Source organism: Manis pentadactyla, chromosome 12 (genome assembly GCF_030020395.1).
Source record: "Manis pentadactyla isolate mManPen7 chromosome 12, mManPen7.hap1, whole genome shotgun sequence".
In the NCBI taxonomy this organism is placed as follows: Eukaryota; Metazoa; Chordata; class Mammalia; order Pholidota; family Manidae; genus Manis; species Manis pentadactyla.
In genome coordinates, this window is record NC_080030.1 from 35,842,747 (window position 1) to 35,860,348 (window position 17,602).

The 17,602-nt window shown below is 40.6% G+C and overlaps 2 protein-coding genes and 2 non-coding genes across 5 annotated transcripts; 3 read left to right on the plus strand and 1 right to left on the minus strand.

Moving 5' to 3' along the window:
• Window positions 1-2,606: 2,606 nt before the first annotated feature.
• Window positions 2,607-7,304, minus strand: MRPL18 (mitochondrial ribosomal protein L18). Of its 2 annotated transcripts, none has more exons than XM_057489065.1 (4): window positions 7,008-7,304; window positions 6,510-6,696; window positions 3,655-3,737; window positions 2,607-2,988 (listed from the first exon to the last, which is right to left on the minus strand). In XM_057489065.1, the coding sequence occupies exons 1-4, from the start codon at window positions 7,057-7,059 to the stop codon at window positions 2,912-2,914; spliced, it is 399 nt and encodes a 132-aa protein (XP_057345048.1). In that variant the 5' UTR covers window positions 7,060-7,304; the 3' UTR covers window positions 2,607-2,911. The 2 variants fall into 2 exon arrangements, with proteins under 2 accessions (XP_057345048.1, XP_036742601.1); XM_036886706.2 differs by having other exon boundaries at window positions 3,506-3,737; window positions 7,008-7,215.
• A 647-nt stretch (window positions 7,305-7,951) lies between these two features.
• Window positions 7,952-17,587, plus strand: TCP1 (t-complex 1). Its single transcript, XM_036886703.2, has 12 exons — window positions 7,952-8,157; window positions 9,298-9,383; window positions 9,584-9,712; window positions 10,906-11,003; window positions 11,392-11,502; window positions 11,788-11,969; window positions 12,364-12,490; window positions 15,363-15,538; window positions 15,904-16,027; window positions 16,295-16,487; window positions 16,629-16,792; window positions 17,273-17,587. Exons 1-12 carry the CDS (start codon window positions 8,094-8,096, stop codon window positions 17,487-17,489), a joined length of 1,671 nt encoding a protein of 556 aa, XP_036742598.1. The 5' UTR covers window positions 7,952-8,093; the 3' UTR covers window positions 17,490-17,587.
• On the plus strand, window positions 11,165-11,304 carry LOC118913106 (small nucleolar RNA SNORA29). Its single transcript, XR_005025085.1, has one exon. It is a non-coding gene; the product is annotated as a small nucleolar RNA SNORA29 (small nucleolar RNA).
• On the plus strand, window positions 16,077-16,206 carry LOC118913103 (small nucleolar RNA SNORA20). Its single transcript, XR_005025083.1, has one exon. It is a non-coding gene; the product is annotated as a small nucleolar RNA SNORA20 (small nucleolar RNA).
• Window positions 17,588-17,602: the final 15 nt, after the last annotated feature.

Sequence of the window (17,602 nt, forward strand, 5' to 3'; positions counted from 1 at the left end):
GATGATCTAGGACAATATTCCTGGCCAGAAAAAAACCCTAGCTAGAGCATTACTTACAGGTGAACCCTATTTTCTCACTGTAAATTTCAAAAGCCACTAGTTCAGTCCATGGTTTTTACGTCCTCCCTTGAATTCTAGACTTGTTTCAACAGACTTCTAGAGCCATGGTCTTCAATGTGAAATGCTCCAATTTTTCAGATGAAGGAAGAAAGTACTGAAATTACAGTCCATATTTTTAAATGTCTTCACTGGGGTATTTACTGATCAAAAGGGAACTGCTAAGCTATTCAGTATTCTGAAGACCTCTCAGAATCGCACTTAATGTGGGCGCACACATTTGTTATCTTTTTAAAATATACTGAGCTCAGTTTGACTCAGTCAGTCATTTTACTCTTACATAAATATGAAATTGGAGTGCAAATATAAAAATGGGGAGAAATACTCTAGAAACCACTTAACTGCTTAGATTCTTCCTCTTCACATTTGTCTTAAATAGGTCGAGGTAACACCTTATTTTGATTTAATCAGCCCCTTTAAGAGAACTGCTGATTGCCATCTACCCCAGCTTCAATTTTATTTTATTTTATTTTTATTTATTTTTTAAAATTCATTGTATTATGAATCTACAATTACATGAAGAACATTATGGTTACTAGACTCCCCCCTTCACCAAGTCTTCCGCCACAAACCCCATTACAGTCACTGTTCATCAGCGTATTAAGATGCTGTAGACTCACTAGTCTTCTCTGTGTTGCACAGCCCTCCCCATGCCCCCCCCCACACATTATACATGCTAATCATAATGCCACCTTTCTTTTTCCCTGCCTTTATCCCTCCCTTCCCACCCCTCCTGCCCAGTCCCTTTCCCTTTGGTAACTGTTAGTCCATTCTTGGGTTCTGTGAGTCTGCTGCTGTTTTGTTCCTTCAGTTTTTCTTTGTTCTTATACTCCACAGATAAGTGAAATCATTTGGTGCTTGTCTTTCTCCGCCTGGCGTATTTCACTGAGCATAATACCCTCTAGCTCCATCCATGTTGTTGCAAATGGTAGGATCTGTTTTTTTCTTATGGCTGAGTAATATTCCATTGTGTATATGTACCACATCTTCTTTATTCATTCATCTACTGATGGACACTTAGGTTGCTTCCATTTCTTGGCTATTGTAAATAGTGCTGCGATAAACACAGGGGTGCATCTGTCTTTTTTTAAACCGGAGTGCTGCATTCTTAGGGTAAATTCCTAGAAGTGGAATTCCTGGGTCAAATGGTATTTCTATTTTGAGCTTTTTGAAGAACCTCCATACTGCTTTCCACAATGGTTGAACTAATTTGTATTCCCACCAGCAGTGTAGGAGGGTTCCCCTTACTCCACAATCTCGCCAACATTTGTTGATGTTTGTCTTTTGGATGGTGGTGAACCTTACTGGTGTGAGGTGATATCTCATTGTGGTTTTAATTTGCATTTCTCTGATGACAAGTGATGTGGAGCATCTTTTCATGTGTCTATTGGCCATCTGAATTTCTTCTTTGGAGAAGTGTCTGTTCAGCTCCTCTGCCCATTTTTTAATTGGATTATTTGCTTTTTGTTTGTTGAGGTGTGTGAGCTCTTTATATATTTTGGATGTCAACCCTTTATCGGATCTGTCATTTATGAATATATTCTCCCATACTGTAGGATACCTTTTTGTTCTATTGGGTGTCCTTTGCTGTACAGCTTTTCAGCTTGATATAGTCCCACTTGTTCATTTTTGCTTTTGTTTCCCTTGCCTGGGGAGATATGTTCATGAACTCGTTCATGTTTATGTCCAAGAGATTTTTGCCAATGTTTTTTTCTAAGTTTTATGGTTTCATGACTTACATTCAGGTCTTTGATCCATTTTGAATTTACTTTTGTGTATGGGGTTAGACAGTGATCCAGTTTCATTCTCTTACATGTAGCTGTCCAGTTTTGCCAGCACCATCTGTTGAAGAGACTGTCATTTCCCCATTGTATGTCCATGGCTCCTTTATCATATATTAATTGACCATAAATGTTTGGGTTAATATCTGGGGTCTCTATTCTGTTCCACTGGTCTGTGGCTCTGTTCTTGTGCCAGTATCAAACAGTCTTGATTACTGTGGCTTTGTAGTAGAGCTTGAAGTTGGGGAGCGAGATCCCCTCCCCACTTTATTCTTCCTTCTCAGATTGCTTTGGCTATTCAGGCCAGCTTCAATTTTAGATTAACCTGCATACACTTCAGGCTTCACACCCTAACTAACTTTTAAATCATGGCAAATGTAGCATACACTAACCCTGTCCATTCCCACCTGTTTTCAGTTCCTCATTGTATTCCTCTCCTTTCAAATGTAGTTGCACCTGTTGGGTTCCAGCCCAACTGAGGTTAGGATTTGCCCCTTCTATCTTTACATTACTAAGACTGCTTATAATAAGTTGACTAATACTGGCATTTTCTCTCCTTAAAAAACACCCCACACCCTGAGCAGCAACAACTATCATTTATTAAGATTACCCACTGTGAGGTAGACACGGTAACAAATACCTTGCACAAGCCTCAGGTGTGTTCTCTTGCCAGTGAGCTCAAAGGCAGAGAAAATTTCACATAACCAGAAAAGTTCATAGTATGCTTTATTGTTTAACTTACAAACAACATTTGATTTGTCCTTCAAGTGTTAACAATTGGCAACAGCTTTTCTCAGATACTTCTCTCATGTCCACAAGAGGGGAAGAATTTAGCCCATGGTTTAAAAAAAAGCCACAAATACAAGGAGGAGAGGGTATAACCTTAACTACTGACAACATTTGGCTGGTCCGTGATTCTGTTAACACTTCCAAGCTGGCTGTTCTTCCAGATGCTTGTCTGCAGGACATTAATACATGACAGCTATATATTTTACACGTTCCAAACAATTCTTCTAGTTCACTGATAGGTTCTCCGAGGCTCCTGTAGCACCACACCACCTTCTGTCATTGCACTCTGCAGTCGTTTCATCTGGTTTTGAAGATCAGAAAAAAGAAAAGGGTTAAGTTAGCTCCACAGGCAAGCTGACAATAGTTCACTTCCCAAGAGAAAGAGAAATAACTGATTTGGTCCTTGCTAACTTCCCAGCCTACACTGGTTTTTCAGAAAGTGATCTTAATTATGCTATAGGTAAGAAAAAGAGACTAGAGATGTCAAGGGGAAGCAGCATTTTAAAATACTACACAGACAAGATGTTCAGGGATGTAGAACGGAAAGACATTATGGCTACAGAATCAGTCACCCTGGATTTGAAACGCCCACAATGGCCCCAGGCAAGCCAGCCTCACGTTATGTAGACACATTAACAGGCAAACTAGTCCTGACCCTCTGGGCTGCTGTGAGGAAGAAATGAGGTCAGACCCATCAGGAGGCTCACCTCAAGGTTTGCTAAACGGAAAGAACTTGATAAATGGAATTATTATTTTGTAAGTATCTAACATCAAGAATTAACACAATCTTTTAAGTAAGTACATGAAAACAAAAATACCGAGTCTGAGGCTGCCTCCCAAGGAGTTGGCTGGTAGACCAGGAAGTTGATTCCCGCCTCTAAGCATCGCTCTGCCAGCACCCGTCCTATGCTCTCACAGGCCACCACGTTCCTGGTACTGTAGAGGTGCTTTTTAATAGCCCACTCACGAGTAGATGCTGAAACCACAACCTGGCCACTGCAATGCTCAACAAGCGCTTCTACGTGATGCTGAGTCCTTGTAACTCGCAACCTAAATGAGGTGAGAAGAGAAAAAAATCATAAAAGCATCCTAAGGATAAATGTCCTCCAGTGAGAAAATGCCACAGGGTGTCTCAGGAATGACGTTTGGTTCATTTACCTCAGCTTACTTAACCTGGACATTACTTGGGAAAGGTGTTTTTTCTCTGGCTTTCCGAAGAAACCCTTAGTAACAATAAGCTAAACATTCTACTTCATCTTAGAATCCAGGAGAAATGTGGTATTCCTGAAAGCTGAGATTTACTTACATAGCGTCTACTTCAAAAAAGGATTTGACGAGGTAGAGCAAAGTTGCTAACCCTACACCGATATATTTACTCCACGCTTTTATTTTCCAGCTAACACCAAAACAGAAGATGGATCAAAGATTTAAGTGTAAAAATTGAAATCATAAAGAGTTCTAGAAGAAAACATGGTAGAATTTTTTTTATAACCTCAAAGGTAAGCCTACTTAAATATGACATCAAACCATGTCATATGGCTTTTATAGAAAAAGACAAGATTTTCTGCGTGGTTTAAAAAAAGTAAAAAAGCAAGCAATAAAACAAAAAATACTGAGAACTTACATATTATTCAAAATGTTAATTTCCATATATGTAAATAGCCTCCTACAGTCAATAAGAAAATGGTCAATAACTTAATAGGCAAAGAATTTGAATAGACTAGGAAAAGGAAAACATTAATGACCCTTAAGCTCACAAAAATATGCCTAATCACACTGACAAAATGTATGGACAAGACAATTCATTGTAACACTGTTTGGAATCATAAAAGAGAATCATCAATAGGGAGCCAGTAAACTAACACATTTATGCAACAGTATAACTGTAAGTTACTAAAAAGAATGAAGTAGCCCTTTATAATAATGATGATGCTTACATTTATTCAGCTTACCGTGCCAGGCATTGTCCTAATTATTTACAGGTATAGCTCATGTTCAAAATAACCCATTGTTATTTCCCTTTTTTTTTTAGTCTGTTGGCACAAAAAAAATTAACTTTAGCAAGATCTAAAACTAATGGTAAGTAACGGAGCTAGGATTTAAGTCCAGGGGTCTGGCTCCAGAGCCAGTGTTCCTAACCAACACAAAAGATTTCCAAGACGTATTTTTAAGTGTGCGTGTTGAGGAGGGGGTTGCAGAACAGTGCAGACGATGTGCTAAGCATAAGGTTTATAATTTAAAAGCACCAAGTTTATACTTATGTGTCTTTCTCTAGAAAGACACATAAGAAACTGTTCTCTTTTATGGATATCCTAATATATGTATTATATATTTTAAAATTATACTCAGGTTAAAGAAAACACCCAAATTAGAGATGGCACTAAAATTCTTGGAGTGAATTAGCAAAACAAAAGCACTAGATTTAGAAATGGTTCCACTCCTGGTTTTGCTGGTAGCTGGTAAAAACCACAATCAAACTTTTTCTGTAAAGGGTCAGGTAGTAAATATTTCAGGCTTTGTAGGCCATACACCTCTGTCACAACTGCTAAACTCAGCCAGTACTAGAACAGCCAGATGAGGATGAGTGGTGGTGCTCCAGTAAAACTTTCTTTGTGATAATGAAGTTTGAATTTTATATAACTTTCACATGTCACAGAATTTTTTTTTTTTTAGTACAAATTTTTAGATTGTAAGCCAGCTTTGGCCCATGGGCCATAGTTAGTTGATCTTTGTCTTAAACCATTAATATTTGTTCAACAAAGGGGCAGGAGATGTACTATCTCTAAAGTTACTTCCTACTATGCCAATTCTATACTGGTAATACCACATATATAGGGCAGACAGGGAAAAAATCTAATTATTTAAATGATTCAAATATTAAAAAAGCAATATAAGACCTACTGTTTGTTGAAAGAATGTATCACACAGTTATGATTTCTAACTTGCTCTTATAACTTCATACAGTCCTTAAGAAATATTCTTTTAACAAATCCTTGCCAAGCAGATAAATATGCCATACATAATGGTAATAATTTAGTATCAAGCAAAACATATTAAATCTTGGCTCTGGTGCTGACTAACCCTGTCTCCCGAAGCCTCAATTCTTGCTCCTTTACAATGGGTTAAGTCATTGTACTTGCTTCAGAAAAGAGTTTTAAGGATTAAATGAGAAAACGTATATAAAGCAACTAGCGTAGGTCTCAGCAAACAGAAAGTGTTTGATAAATAACCATCTTTATAACAAAGACTACTAATTGGTCTTCTGGCTTCGACCCTTGCCCCCTTAAAAATTTGTTCTCCCCAAAGCAACCAGAATAATCTTTAATTCAGGCTCAAACATTAAACCCTCTCAGTTTCCCACTGCAGTGAAAATAAGGTCTAAAGTTCTTACTTTGATTTACAGAACTAATGCTGTCTCCTACCTTCCTCTTCACGTTCATCTTACACCATCCACCCCTTTGGCCTTGAGATCCAGGTACATAGGCCTCTTAGCTCCTCAACCCAGGCTCATTCCCATCACAGCTGCTTCCTCTGCTGGGAATGCTCGTCTCGGCAGATAAGCTGGCATCTTCCAATCTTTCAGAGGGGCGTTAGCAGGCACCCAGTTCCTGATTCTAGCATCAGGCACTTTACATTTTCTCCAGTGACACCTATTTATTTACTGTTTGTCCCATACACACCTCTGCTAACCCTTCTCCTACCCACAGTATATCAGTTTCCTGAAATCCCCGTATCTGGCACATTCATTTAATGAAAGGATGAAAAGAATTTGTAGGGCACTATGCACTGTTTTGTTAGTCAACAACTAGCAAACTTGCTCACCTGTGCCAGAACTCACGGGAGGGCCACACTGTCCCCCAACCCCGCTCCTTCCTGGCCACAGCTAAGAGCTCCAGATTCCGGGGATTCCGGTTGGTGAACTCTGGGGCAACAGCTTCATTTTCCAGAGGGTCCCCTTCTGGCTTCACTGCTGGCTTGGATCTGGTCGACAGCGCCGCGACCCCACATCCTAAAAATGTAAACAATCACACGGAACTTAGAAAATTACGAACACGGACAAAATAGGAATATGATCTACCCTCTGTTCCCATCCACTCCCCCAATCTGCGTGCCTTGGAAGAGAACAGAAGGTACGTTTGGTCACAGGGTGTAAGGCATCACAAACTTTCTTGTCACAAATTAAGTCATCCTTAATTTTCTACTATTGTCATCACAGTGATGTTCGTTTATTTTTCGATGGCTCTGTTGAAGATAAAATACGACCTGCACATTTATCGCGTAGGCCCTGGGGGGTATTTCAGAAGTGGGAAGGTTAATTACCAGGATTCCTGCAAACAGACAGCAGCTCCCCGAATCGCGACCGAAGCGCCATCGCTGAGGGGATCGCGCGCAAATCCTCGCAAGGGCCTCGCCTCCTTTCCTCACCAGCGCCCCAGCGGCTCGCTGGCCGCAGCCATTCTTTGTCCAGGAAAAGTCTTTGACTCACTCAGGCCACAGAGGCCTCCACCTGGAACTAACAAACCCCTGCCCCCGAGCGGCGGCGGTCAATGTCACCGCTGCTGCTCCAATCATCGCAGACGCTGGGAGCACGCAGCCGCGGGAGACGACCAACCGCGACGCTTTTTGCGGAACTCGGGGGGGAAAGCACCCGTGGGAAGCACTCTTAACTTCACGTTACTGTATGTGGACCTTCTGGGCGCAAAGTTTACACCGATGATTGTCATACCTCCGGGACAGCCCACTTGAGCCCCGCGAGGAAACCACGCAGCGTAAGATGCACAGATTTGTCTTCAGAAACGGTGGCTGTCATTTTCCTGTACATCCTGTGGGAAACCCTTACCCATCCCACTCAGGTTCAGGCCCCCAAGCTTCTGCTTCTGGGCCGAGGACCAAAGCCCGAGACTTAACCGCTTGCTCTACAAGCGCCTACATTTAAGGAGAAGACACTCGCTCAGAATCCCGGCACTACCTAACAGGGCCCGCTCCCTCCCGTCTCCAAGCTCCGACCTAACGACCATATTTTCTAGAAGGCCCTAGAGCTTGCAAGACCGCATGTGCAACCTGTGTAGACCGGCAGAAGCTTCAGCCAACCACCTCCTTCCTTTAGCAGTCCAAGATCCTGACTTCCATTCTCTAACTTTGGCGCCCTTCTCATTCGCTCTCTAATTGGACGATAATGCTGAGCACCGCCCTCTTCCGGCTCATCACTTCCTGCACATTCACCCTTCTCTCCCCTGTCTTGTTTTCCCGCCCTGCACCGCGGTCTGGCCGCGAGCGGTGGGGCGGTGTTCCCAGCAGCCCCCGCGGCATCGCTCGGACCCGTTCTACGCCGTCTCGCGGCCTAGGGACTGAGACGCTGGTTGCCCGCGAGTGTGAGTGGACTTTGACGTGTACTCTGTCGCGAAAATGGAGGGGCCTTTGTCCGTGTTCGGGGACCGCAGCACTGGAGAGGCGATCCGCTCCCAGAACGGTAAGGGCAAGCGAGGCCTGGGTCTGGCCGGCGGCACCCCCCAGCCGCCCGCCCGCCCTGTCCGGGCCGTGGTTACCGTCCTTGCACCCATCCCTCTTCCGGAAAAGGACCCCGGCGGAAGTTCCCAGCCCCGCCGGTCTCACCGCTGCGGAGCGGAGCGGGGCGGCAGCGCCCCCTTCCAGTAGGGCCGAGTGCCGGAGAGCTGCCCCTGAGGGACGCGGTGGGCCCCGGGCCGGGAGCGTTCCTTGGGGTGGAGCCAGCCCCGCAGGGACACGTGCCGGCCACGCCTCAAGTCGCCTTGGGCCTTTTCTCATTCTAACCTAGGGGAACGTCTGTGTCCGCTTTTGGGCCTCGTTTCAGAACCATTAACCAGGAAAAACTACTTTCGACTACTCGTTTAACTGAAGAGCAAATGGCTGCAATTCACACGGCTTCTCCATTGCCCATCCTCCCCACCCCTTTGTCACCTGCAGTAGATGCTGGGTTCCCCGATAGCCACAGCCGTCTTACCTACCTATCGCTGACAGCGTCTTATAATGAAGTTAACGGATAAACAGTTGCATGTTAGCGTAAGCGATGCCTAAAATGAGTTTATCCCAGTGAACGTTAGTTAATACGGATTAAAGCATTTGTTTCTGTTGAGCCTTTTTTGAGAGCGTTTACGCTTTCAAGTCATGGATGTCTGTCGATCTTACTTTTGTTTGATAGATAACTAATTTTTGTCTTTAACGGATTTGATGTAAACTTTGGAACCTTTGAATTCTCAATTTTTTGATTCACAGATGAAGACAATTTTAATAGAATTAAAAAAGGCTGTAATCTGAAAAAAACAGAAATCATACATTTTTTTCTTAGATGCTAAGTGGCAGAACCCGAAATTTTGACTAATAGATCATTTTTTAATTTTATGATACAATGAAGTCGATACTTTTTAAGACACTTGGCCATCCCCTTTACAGATGAGTTCTCAAAGTCCCCTCAACACACATGAATATTAGACTTTTAGTAGCTAATTTTTAATTAGGATAGGTTTGTAGATTGGAAAACTCAGAGGCTGTTGGATGTCACTTTCTTTAGGCTGAAATAATTGTCCTTTGGAGTAGTGGGTTTTTCTGATTTTGTTTTCTTTTTTGTCTACAGTTATGGCTGCAGCTTCTATTGCCAATATTGTAAAAAGTTCTCTTGGTCCAGTTGGATTGGATAAAATGTTGGTAGATGACATTGGTGTAAGTACACTTAAGTTTTGTGTTTGTTGTTTTAAAGAAGGAAGTTCCTAAATCTTGCCAAGTAAATTGTCTTTAATTAAAATGCTGATTTTGGAAGTGTAGTGAAGGTGAATGTGTATCAAAAGGGGTTGTGCTAATTTAGAGGATGCCATGTGTGTAAGTGGTGTTGTTGAATTTTTTCTTCCCTGGAAATCTCTTAGGATGTAACCATTACTAATGATGGTGCGACCATCTTGAAGTTACTGGAGGTAGAACATCCTGCAGCTAAAGTTCTTTGTGAGCTGGCTGACCTACAAGACAAGGAAGTGGGAGATGGAACCACCTCTGTGGTAGGTAGTCACTTGGTAGATGGCTAAAGGCTAGTTGTTTCCAAAAATTGAACTTTCAGAAAGGGAAGCCATAAGTAAGTCATTTGCTTCTGAGTCAGAAATAGTTAATTCTTAAGAGAGAGAAAATGTAAGTTGTGTTTTGGGTAGGGATTCACAAAATTTGGAAGCTGATGGTTAAAGCTAGATTGCACAATTTAAATGAAAAAGAAATAAGAAATAATATAGTGCTCACATTTTAAATATTGGTTTTTACAGGCTTCATGAGTTTTTTTCCTCAGCTGGAACAGTAGTAATAATATCACGCAAAGTTTTTCTGTCTTTTTTAAATAGTTTGTAAAACAGCATTGTTTCCTCCCCCACGTCATGACTTGAGATTTGGAAATTGCTAAAACTTTCCCTTTCTAATCTGGAGGGAGAAATGGTAGACCAATTTTTAAACAAGGTGTTTTTATGATGTTTTAAATGCTGATAGGCAATCTCGAGGTCAAACTGACATGTGAGAAAGTCAGTAAACCTGATGAATATAAACTTCTTTAAGACCAGTGTGCTGACGTTAATAGAATTACTTGGTGATGTAATAGAGTACTTGGTGAGGAACAAATAATTTGCTCCAAAGAAACAGGCAGTGGTTTTGGGGGAAATTATTTATATTTCTAGATTAAACTTGAAACCACAAAAAAAGGAATGTGCCTCTTCTAAATTAATGAGCATGTTTTTTTGTCTAACTTATGACAGTACAATTTTTTAAATAAAATGATTATAATGTCCCCAAAAGAAACAGAATTTTTTGATGTCTTTCTAATTAAAAGACAATTTTAGTGTCCTTAGAAGGATGTTTTTTAAAAATAAACCAAGTAAGCTCAATATTACAGATAATTGAATAGTCAAGACTTCTCATTAGCTTCTGCTGAGCACTTAATCTTTAAAGGTAATGGGTGTGGGGTCCTCTTGCTGTACTGCAGAAGTGGTTCAGTAGCCAGAACATTGTCCTGCTCCTATCTCTGGCCATTTGCATATAAAACTGTGGTTATCTTCTTTTTTCCCTAGGTTTCTGATAACCAGTTATTCTTTTCACCCCGGCACCATTCTGGTTAATAATGCCTGATCATTTTTGTGTTGCTTATTACATGGTGTATTGCATATGTCAAACTTAAATCAAACTCATATCAGAGCAGTGAATGTTTTCTCAACAGGTTATTATTGCAGCAGAACTTCTCAAAAATGCAGATGAACTAGTCAAACAGAAAATTCATCCTACGTCAGTTATTAGTGGCTATCGACTTGCTTGCAAGTAAGACTGTTTACACTCAATGTTTTATATTATTTGATGTAATAGTGGTAAGCAGTCTGTGTTCTTTAAATATTGTGATAACTAAATTCTATTTCGAAAAAGTTACATTTTAGCATTTAAGTAATGATACTTGAAGTAAGAAGTAGGGCCAGTGTCCTTTTTTTCCCATTTGACTACCATATTTTCTCCTAATAGTAGATTTTAGTGGCTATGCTTGTGGGATAGATTAAAATTGCCATGATCTGAAGAGGGAGGATTTATTTGTATCCTCCTCCTATATGAAATGGCTGGACAGAGAATTGTTGGCCTGTGACACTTTGACACTCTGATAACCCAAAAAGTTTGAGTAGTGAATTTATAAGTGTTTTCTCTCCCACACTTAAAATAGGGAAGCAGTGCGTTATATCAGTGAAAATCTAATTATTAACACAGATGAACTCGGAAAAGATTGCCTGATTAATGCTGCTAAGACATCGATGTCTTCCAAAATCATCGGAATGTATCCTTGTGGTGGCGCGATAAAGCCTGAACTTGGGTTGTGCTGGGTGATGCTGTATTGAAAATGCCTGATCCTTTCCCTGCTCTTCTGGGAGGAAGGTAGTAGGAAGAGTGTGCAAAGGTGGCTTGAATTAGATGGTCATAATAGCACTCTAACGTTTTGATGGAATAAATAATGCTTGTTTGTTTGATGAGATTGCTAAAAAGAAGTACCTTTGAATTAACTCTTGGTTTTCATGTGCACCCATTGTCCTTATTGTCTTGTTCTCCTTAACTGTTGACTTAGAAATGGTGATTTCTTCGCTAACATGGTAGTTGATGCTGTACTTGCAGTTAAGTACACAGATGTAAGAGGCCAGCCTCACTATCCAGTCAATTCCGTTAATATTCTGAAAGCCCATGGGAGAAGTCAGATGGAGAGTATGCTCATCAATGGCTATGCACTCAACTGTGTGGTGGGATCCCAGGGTAAGGCTTAGGATTTGGTGATAAAAGAGTACTAAAGGTTCAAATGAACGTTTTGTGGACTCCATACTATACATCTTCTGGGACACTATCCAAGAAGTGCACATACGTTCTTACTGAAGCCTAGGGCAAAAGGAAATTGTACCTCACATTGGTAATTTGTCTTTTGTCACTTAAGCACATATAACTTCAGAAAAACAAAAGTTAAAGTATATGGTTTTTTTTTAGTACATGCCATAAAAATTTCTCTAAGAGTAAATGTAAAATCTAAATTTTTGTGTTTATATATAACATTGTTATATCTCTGCTACTCTATGCTTTAAGGATAGGTGTGTTTTGTGAAATGCACCATTGTTACAGTTATTGTAAAGGAACTTACTATTATGTTCAATTATAGGCATGCCCAAGAGAATAGTCAATGCAAGAATTGCTTGCCTTGACTTCAGCCTGCAGAAAACAAAAATGAAGCTTGGTGTACAGGTAGTCATTACAGACCCCGAGAAACTGGACCAGATTAGACAGAGGTATGTGAAGAGGTTGTTTTTGACCTTTGAAGGGGGTGTTTTGTATGTAACACTTCATTAGAGCAGATGATAGTAAACTAAAAAAAAATTGAGTGCTACATCTCCTAGATAACAAAGCAAGTCATCAACTAGTTGCTGGGAAACTGAGTGTGGTGATTATGCAACTGGATTTTTAAAGTGTGAATGTCTTGGAGAACTTTAGAAACGAGCATTTTAAACCAAAGTCAAACTATTTTACATAAACTTCCAGGAAAATTAGAAAATGTAATGATGTCTTAAGACAGATTTAGGGTGATACATCTTATATGAAAATGACCTTTTTGTGGAATTTTGATTTGATGCATTCACGCTAAAGATGATAACTATGTTCATGCATGCCTTTCCTCAAATAAGTAGCACAGGAGCCATGTAGTGTATTGTTGATGGAACACCTGTATGTCAAATACTCGGTTATTGGACCGTGTGCTAGAGGGCTGTTTGTGAAGATGTAATTTGGCATCTACTATGGATCTTAACTGACTACATTCACTTGACCCATATCAATCAGGTACTTTTTAATGGTTAGTGGTTTAGTTTAAAAAAAAAAACAACCAAATTAATAAACATTTGCCAAGAATCAGGAACACTCTTATCTTTTAGATACGTACTCTTTCCTTTTCTTGATAGAATAGCATCCTTTCCCCTATCAAAGGCCTATCCTTCTAGAATAATAGTCCAGATTCTGTTGCCTTTCTGCCTTAGAATCTTGTTTCATTGATTGTTTCTCAGCTTTATCTTCAACTACTAATTCTCACTCATTCCTTTCTAGATTCCACTTGTAGCTCTTACCCTTAGTCAAAACCTCTTGCTCACACATCCTGCTTAAGTTACTCCCTATACTTCCTCATCTTTTTACAGCCAGATGTCTCAATATTGATTTAAACAACTTTTTGTTGCTGTGCTTCTGTCTCCTTTTCAACTCTGTTCTCCAGTGGAGGATCGCTTGCTAAGGGCACCTAGTGACCTAAGCTAGTGTGAAATTCACTAGGCACCTTCAACCATCACCTGACCCTTGTCAAGCCTTTGCCTAAATGCTTTGGGATACCACCTTGTCTGGGTTCCTAAGCCTAGGTGGTCACTATCTCACTCTGCTCTCCCCAGGAGAACTCATCATTCCTGGGACTTCAGATACTCTCAGTGCCGAAGATTCCCAAATCTAGTTCTCTGAGCTCTAAACACATATTTGATAGAATGCTTCTGAAGCATCCCAAAGTGAATATGTCTAAAACTGAACTTGTAATGATACTACATACTAAATTACAACAGCCCCAAGTCTGTTGGCAATTTTAGTTATGGCTGCTCCTCAGGCAGAAAACTAGGATTATCCTTAATTCCTCTTTTTACCTAGTAGCCTTTTCTTTTTCAATCTATCACCAAAGACCACTTGGTTTCTATAATTAAATCTCAAATTCAACTACTTTCCATTTCCATTCTCTAGCCCAGTCTTTTGCAGAGGCACCCAAGCTGGTCACACGGGCTTCCCTCTTGTCCCCTCCCAGGCTGTTTACTGCGCGGCAGCCGAGTTGACCTCACCACTACCAGGCCAGGGCCTTTTGGAGACTCATCACTCAGAGATAATTTTTTAATTCCTTAAATACTCTTTTCACTGTGGTCCAGCCACAACTAGAAGTCTTCCATAGTAATGTTCTTTCTTCTACCTCTAATGTAACCTGCCTACTTGTTTTGACTGGTTAAATTTCTATTTTTCAAGTGGTCAACCTCTCAGAGAAGCTATTCTTTCTCCCTCAAATTATACTCTACCAAGACTTCCTATACTTCATCTTGCTGGCACTTACCACAGTTTCTGACTTTGTATTTGTGGGACTTAGATTGTGAGCTCTGAAGTTAGAGATTGAATGATGCCCTTACTCTGTAGCCCCTGTCCTAGTGTGGCATCTGGCACAGTGTACTTGTTAAGTACATAGAGAAGTTCATTTTGAGGTACATCTTTAAGCTCTTCACTTTAAAAAGTCCTTGAATGATTTCGGGTATTCTTTGAAGAAGTAAAATAGCTTCACTTGTATTACACTATTTTTTAGATCCATGTTTGTTTCTCTGTAGACTTCTGTGCTATGACTGCCTCCCTGAAGGTCTCCTGAATAACACAGGGGCTTCAAACTTATCTTGTCAAAAACTCATCTCTGCTTTCTCCTCCTGCCCCCAACCTGTTAGTATCTGTGTTACCCCAAGAGTCAGTGCCTGAACCTCCCACTTACCCAGCCATAACCTTTGACTTCTCTGTCCCAACTGTGTTCCCATCAGATACCTGCCTGTATCTCCTGTTGACAACCTCCTTGCCTTCAGTCCTTCATCTTTCCTGTGCAGTTTCCATATTGACATTGGAGGATCTTTTTGAAAAGATTGGATGAGTACCTACTGAAAAATACTACACATATCAAACCAGACTTTCTAACATCCCTGTAAGGTTCTTATTTTCTGCTCCTACCTGCAGTTTCAACTCTGTGGACTCCTCTTGACTCCAGGCCTTCTTCCTCCCTTGTCCCACCTGCCAGGCTGGATTAATGCTTTGTAATCTCTGCATTCTGTTGGAGTAGCACTTGGCCAGCAGTGTGGTTCAGGCTGTCGCCCTGCCAGATCCTTGAAGGCAGGGGCGCTCTCTCCATGGATTCTTGGTTAGGAACTTGAATTGGGGTATGGAAAACTAAGTGGTAATTTTTAATTCCTTGAACATTTCTGTAAGTTGGACTAATTTAAATTCTGGTTAAGGAAGGTAAACTGGTTAATAAATATAATCTGCTACTTTGTGGAAAATAGTGGAGGTTAGAGCTGTGTTAAATAACACAAGATAACTTGTGTTACTTACATATTTCAGAGAATCGGATATCACAAAGGAGCGAATCCAGAAGATCCTGGCAGCTGGTGCCAATGTCGTTCTAACCACTGGTGGAATTGATGATATGTGTCTGAAGTATTTTGTGGAGACTGGTGCCATGGCAGTTAGAAGAGTTTTAAAAAGGGACCTTAAACGCATTGCTAAAGCTTCTGGAGGTATGTCTTCTGCCAGCTCTTAGATAGCATACTCCATGTTTACATAGGTGACCATCTGTCTCCATATTGGAATGTTGACACTAAGCAGCTTGAAAAACAAGTTTCTGCTTTATATTCCCTTAATGCTTTGTGCTACAATGTATTTGAAGAACTGTTTTTCATGTAACTGGATAGGGTCTTTTACTTGTTGAATCTCTTCACCTCAAAATGACATAGTCCCATCTTAAAAGGGCTCTTGCCTGACTGAGCCTAACTATAAATCTTACCTTGCATTTATGTCATTTTTACCATAAATGTTCTGAATCTAAGGCATGAAAATACTCATGGAAGGACAATGTTTAGGTGCTTTTGTAATTGTCTTATAGCGACTATTTTGTCAACCCTGGCCAATTTGGAAGGTGAAGAAACTTTCGAAGCTTCAATGTTGGGACAAGCAGAAGAGGTGGTACAGGAGAGAATTTGTGATGATGAACTGATCTTGATCAAAAAGTAAGAGCTACTTTATAAATTACAAAGCTATACAGATTTTATTAGATACCCTCCCATTCATTTGCTGCCGTTGTCTTTCAGTAATACGAGCAGTTATACGCATGGGATAAAGTAGCCTTGGGCCATTGTAAATTGAGCTGGAGTGACTTTTTCATCTCTTCTACATGGTCTAGACATTGCTTTCATGTCTAAATGTGGCACTTACATTGATTTCTATGTAGACTTAACAAAAGTACTAATTTAAGAATTTTGCTTTATTTTTAATAGCACTAAGGCTCGTACATCTGCATCAGTTATCTTACGTGGGGCAAATGATTTCATGTGTGATGAAATGGAGCGTTCTTTACATGATGCTCTTTGTGTGGTGAAGAGAGTTTTGGAGTCAAAATCTGTGGTTCCAGGTGGGGGTGCTGTAGAAGCTGCCCTCTCCATATACCTTGAAAACTATGCGACCAGCATGGTAAGAATACCTAGAGACCCATTTTTTCTTTTCTGGAAGGCTGTGGGATATAATGTAACCGTGGGCAATTTGTTAATGTACGTCTGAGACCTAATTGCTCTGGTGGGTTCTCTGAAGTCGTCTCATTGTCTGTCCTCTTAGGGGTCTCGGGAACAGCTTGCCATTGCAGAGTTTGCAAGATCTCTTCTTGTCATTCCTAATACACTGGCTGTTAATGCTGCCCAAGACTCTACTGATCTGGTTGCAAAGTTAAGAGCTTTTCATAATGAGGCTCAGGTTAACCCAGAACGCAAAAACCTAAAATGGTAAGCATACAGGTTCCCTGTCTGCTGTTGTCTCCTGTGTATCATATATGATAATTCAGTTTTTATATTCATGAAGGATGACTAGTGATTCTATGAGCATTGGTGTGCAAACTTGATGTCCCAACTCTCCCTGCTGGGTAGTCCCTTTACCTATAGTAGTGTCCCACAGAGGTTGAGGGGAGATTATTTTCGGGTGACCTGTATCCATTTTTAAACAACCTCTGTTGTATAAGCTGTTAAATGATATTTGAAGTAATTTATTACTTTATACAACTCTTTCAGAGCTGAATTTGTTATTCATAATCAACTACTTTAGTTTTACCAAAGGGACCTACCCTAAGATTCCAACATTTCCCAAGAGTAACATTGGAGTGGAATAGCTGGGATCAGTGAGCCACCTAATCAACCTGTATGTACAGGGATGGAGTGGGTGTGTGTTGTGGAGGAAGCTAATTAATCGTTTTTTTCCCTTTATTACAGGATTGGCCTTGATTTGGTCAATGGTAAGCCTCGAGACAACAAGCAGGCAGGGGTGTTTGAACCCACCATAGTTAAAGTTAAGAGTTTGAAATTTGCAACAGAAGCTGCAATTACCATTCTTCGAATTGATGACCTTATTAAGTTACACCCAGAAAACAAAGATGATAAACACGGGGGTTATGAAAATGCTGTTCACTCGGGAGCCCTTGGTGACTGATTTATTTATAAATTGTTAAGATGTAATCATCTTGTACCTTGAGTATTACTCATTAAAATACAACAAGCTGTTGAGCCTTGAGTTCTTAGAAAATGGGACATGGTTTCCATCCT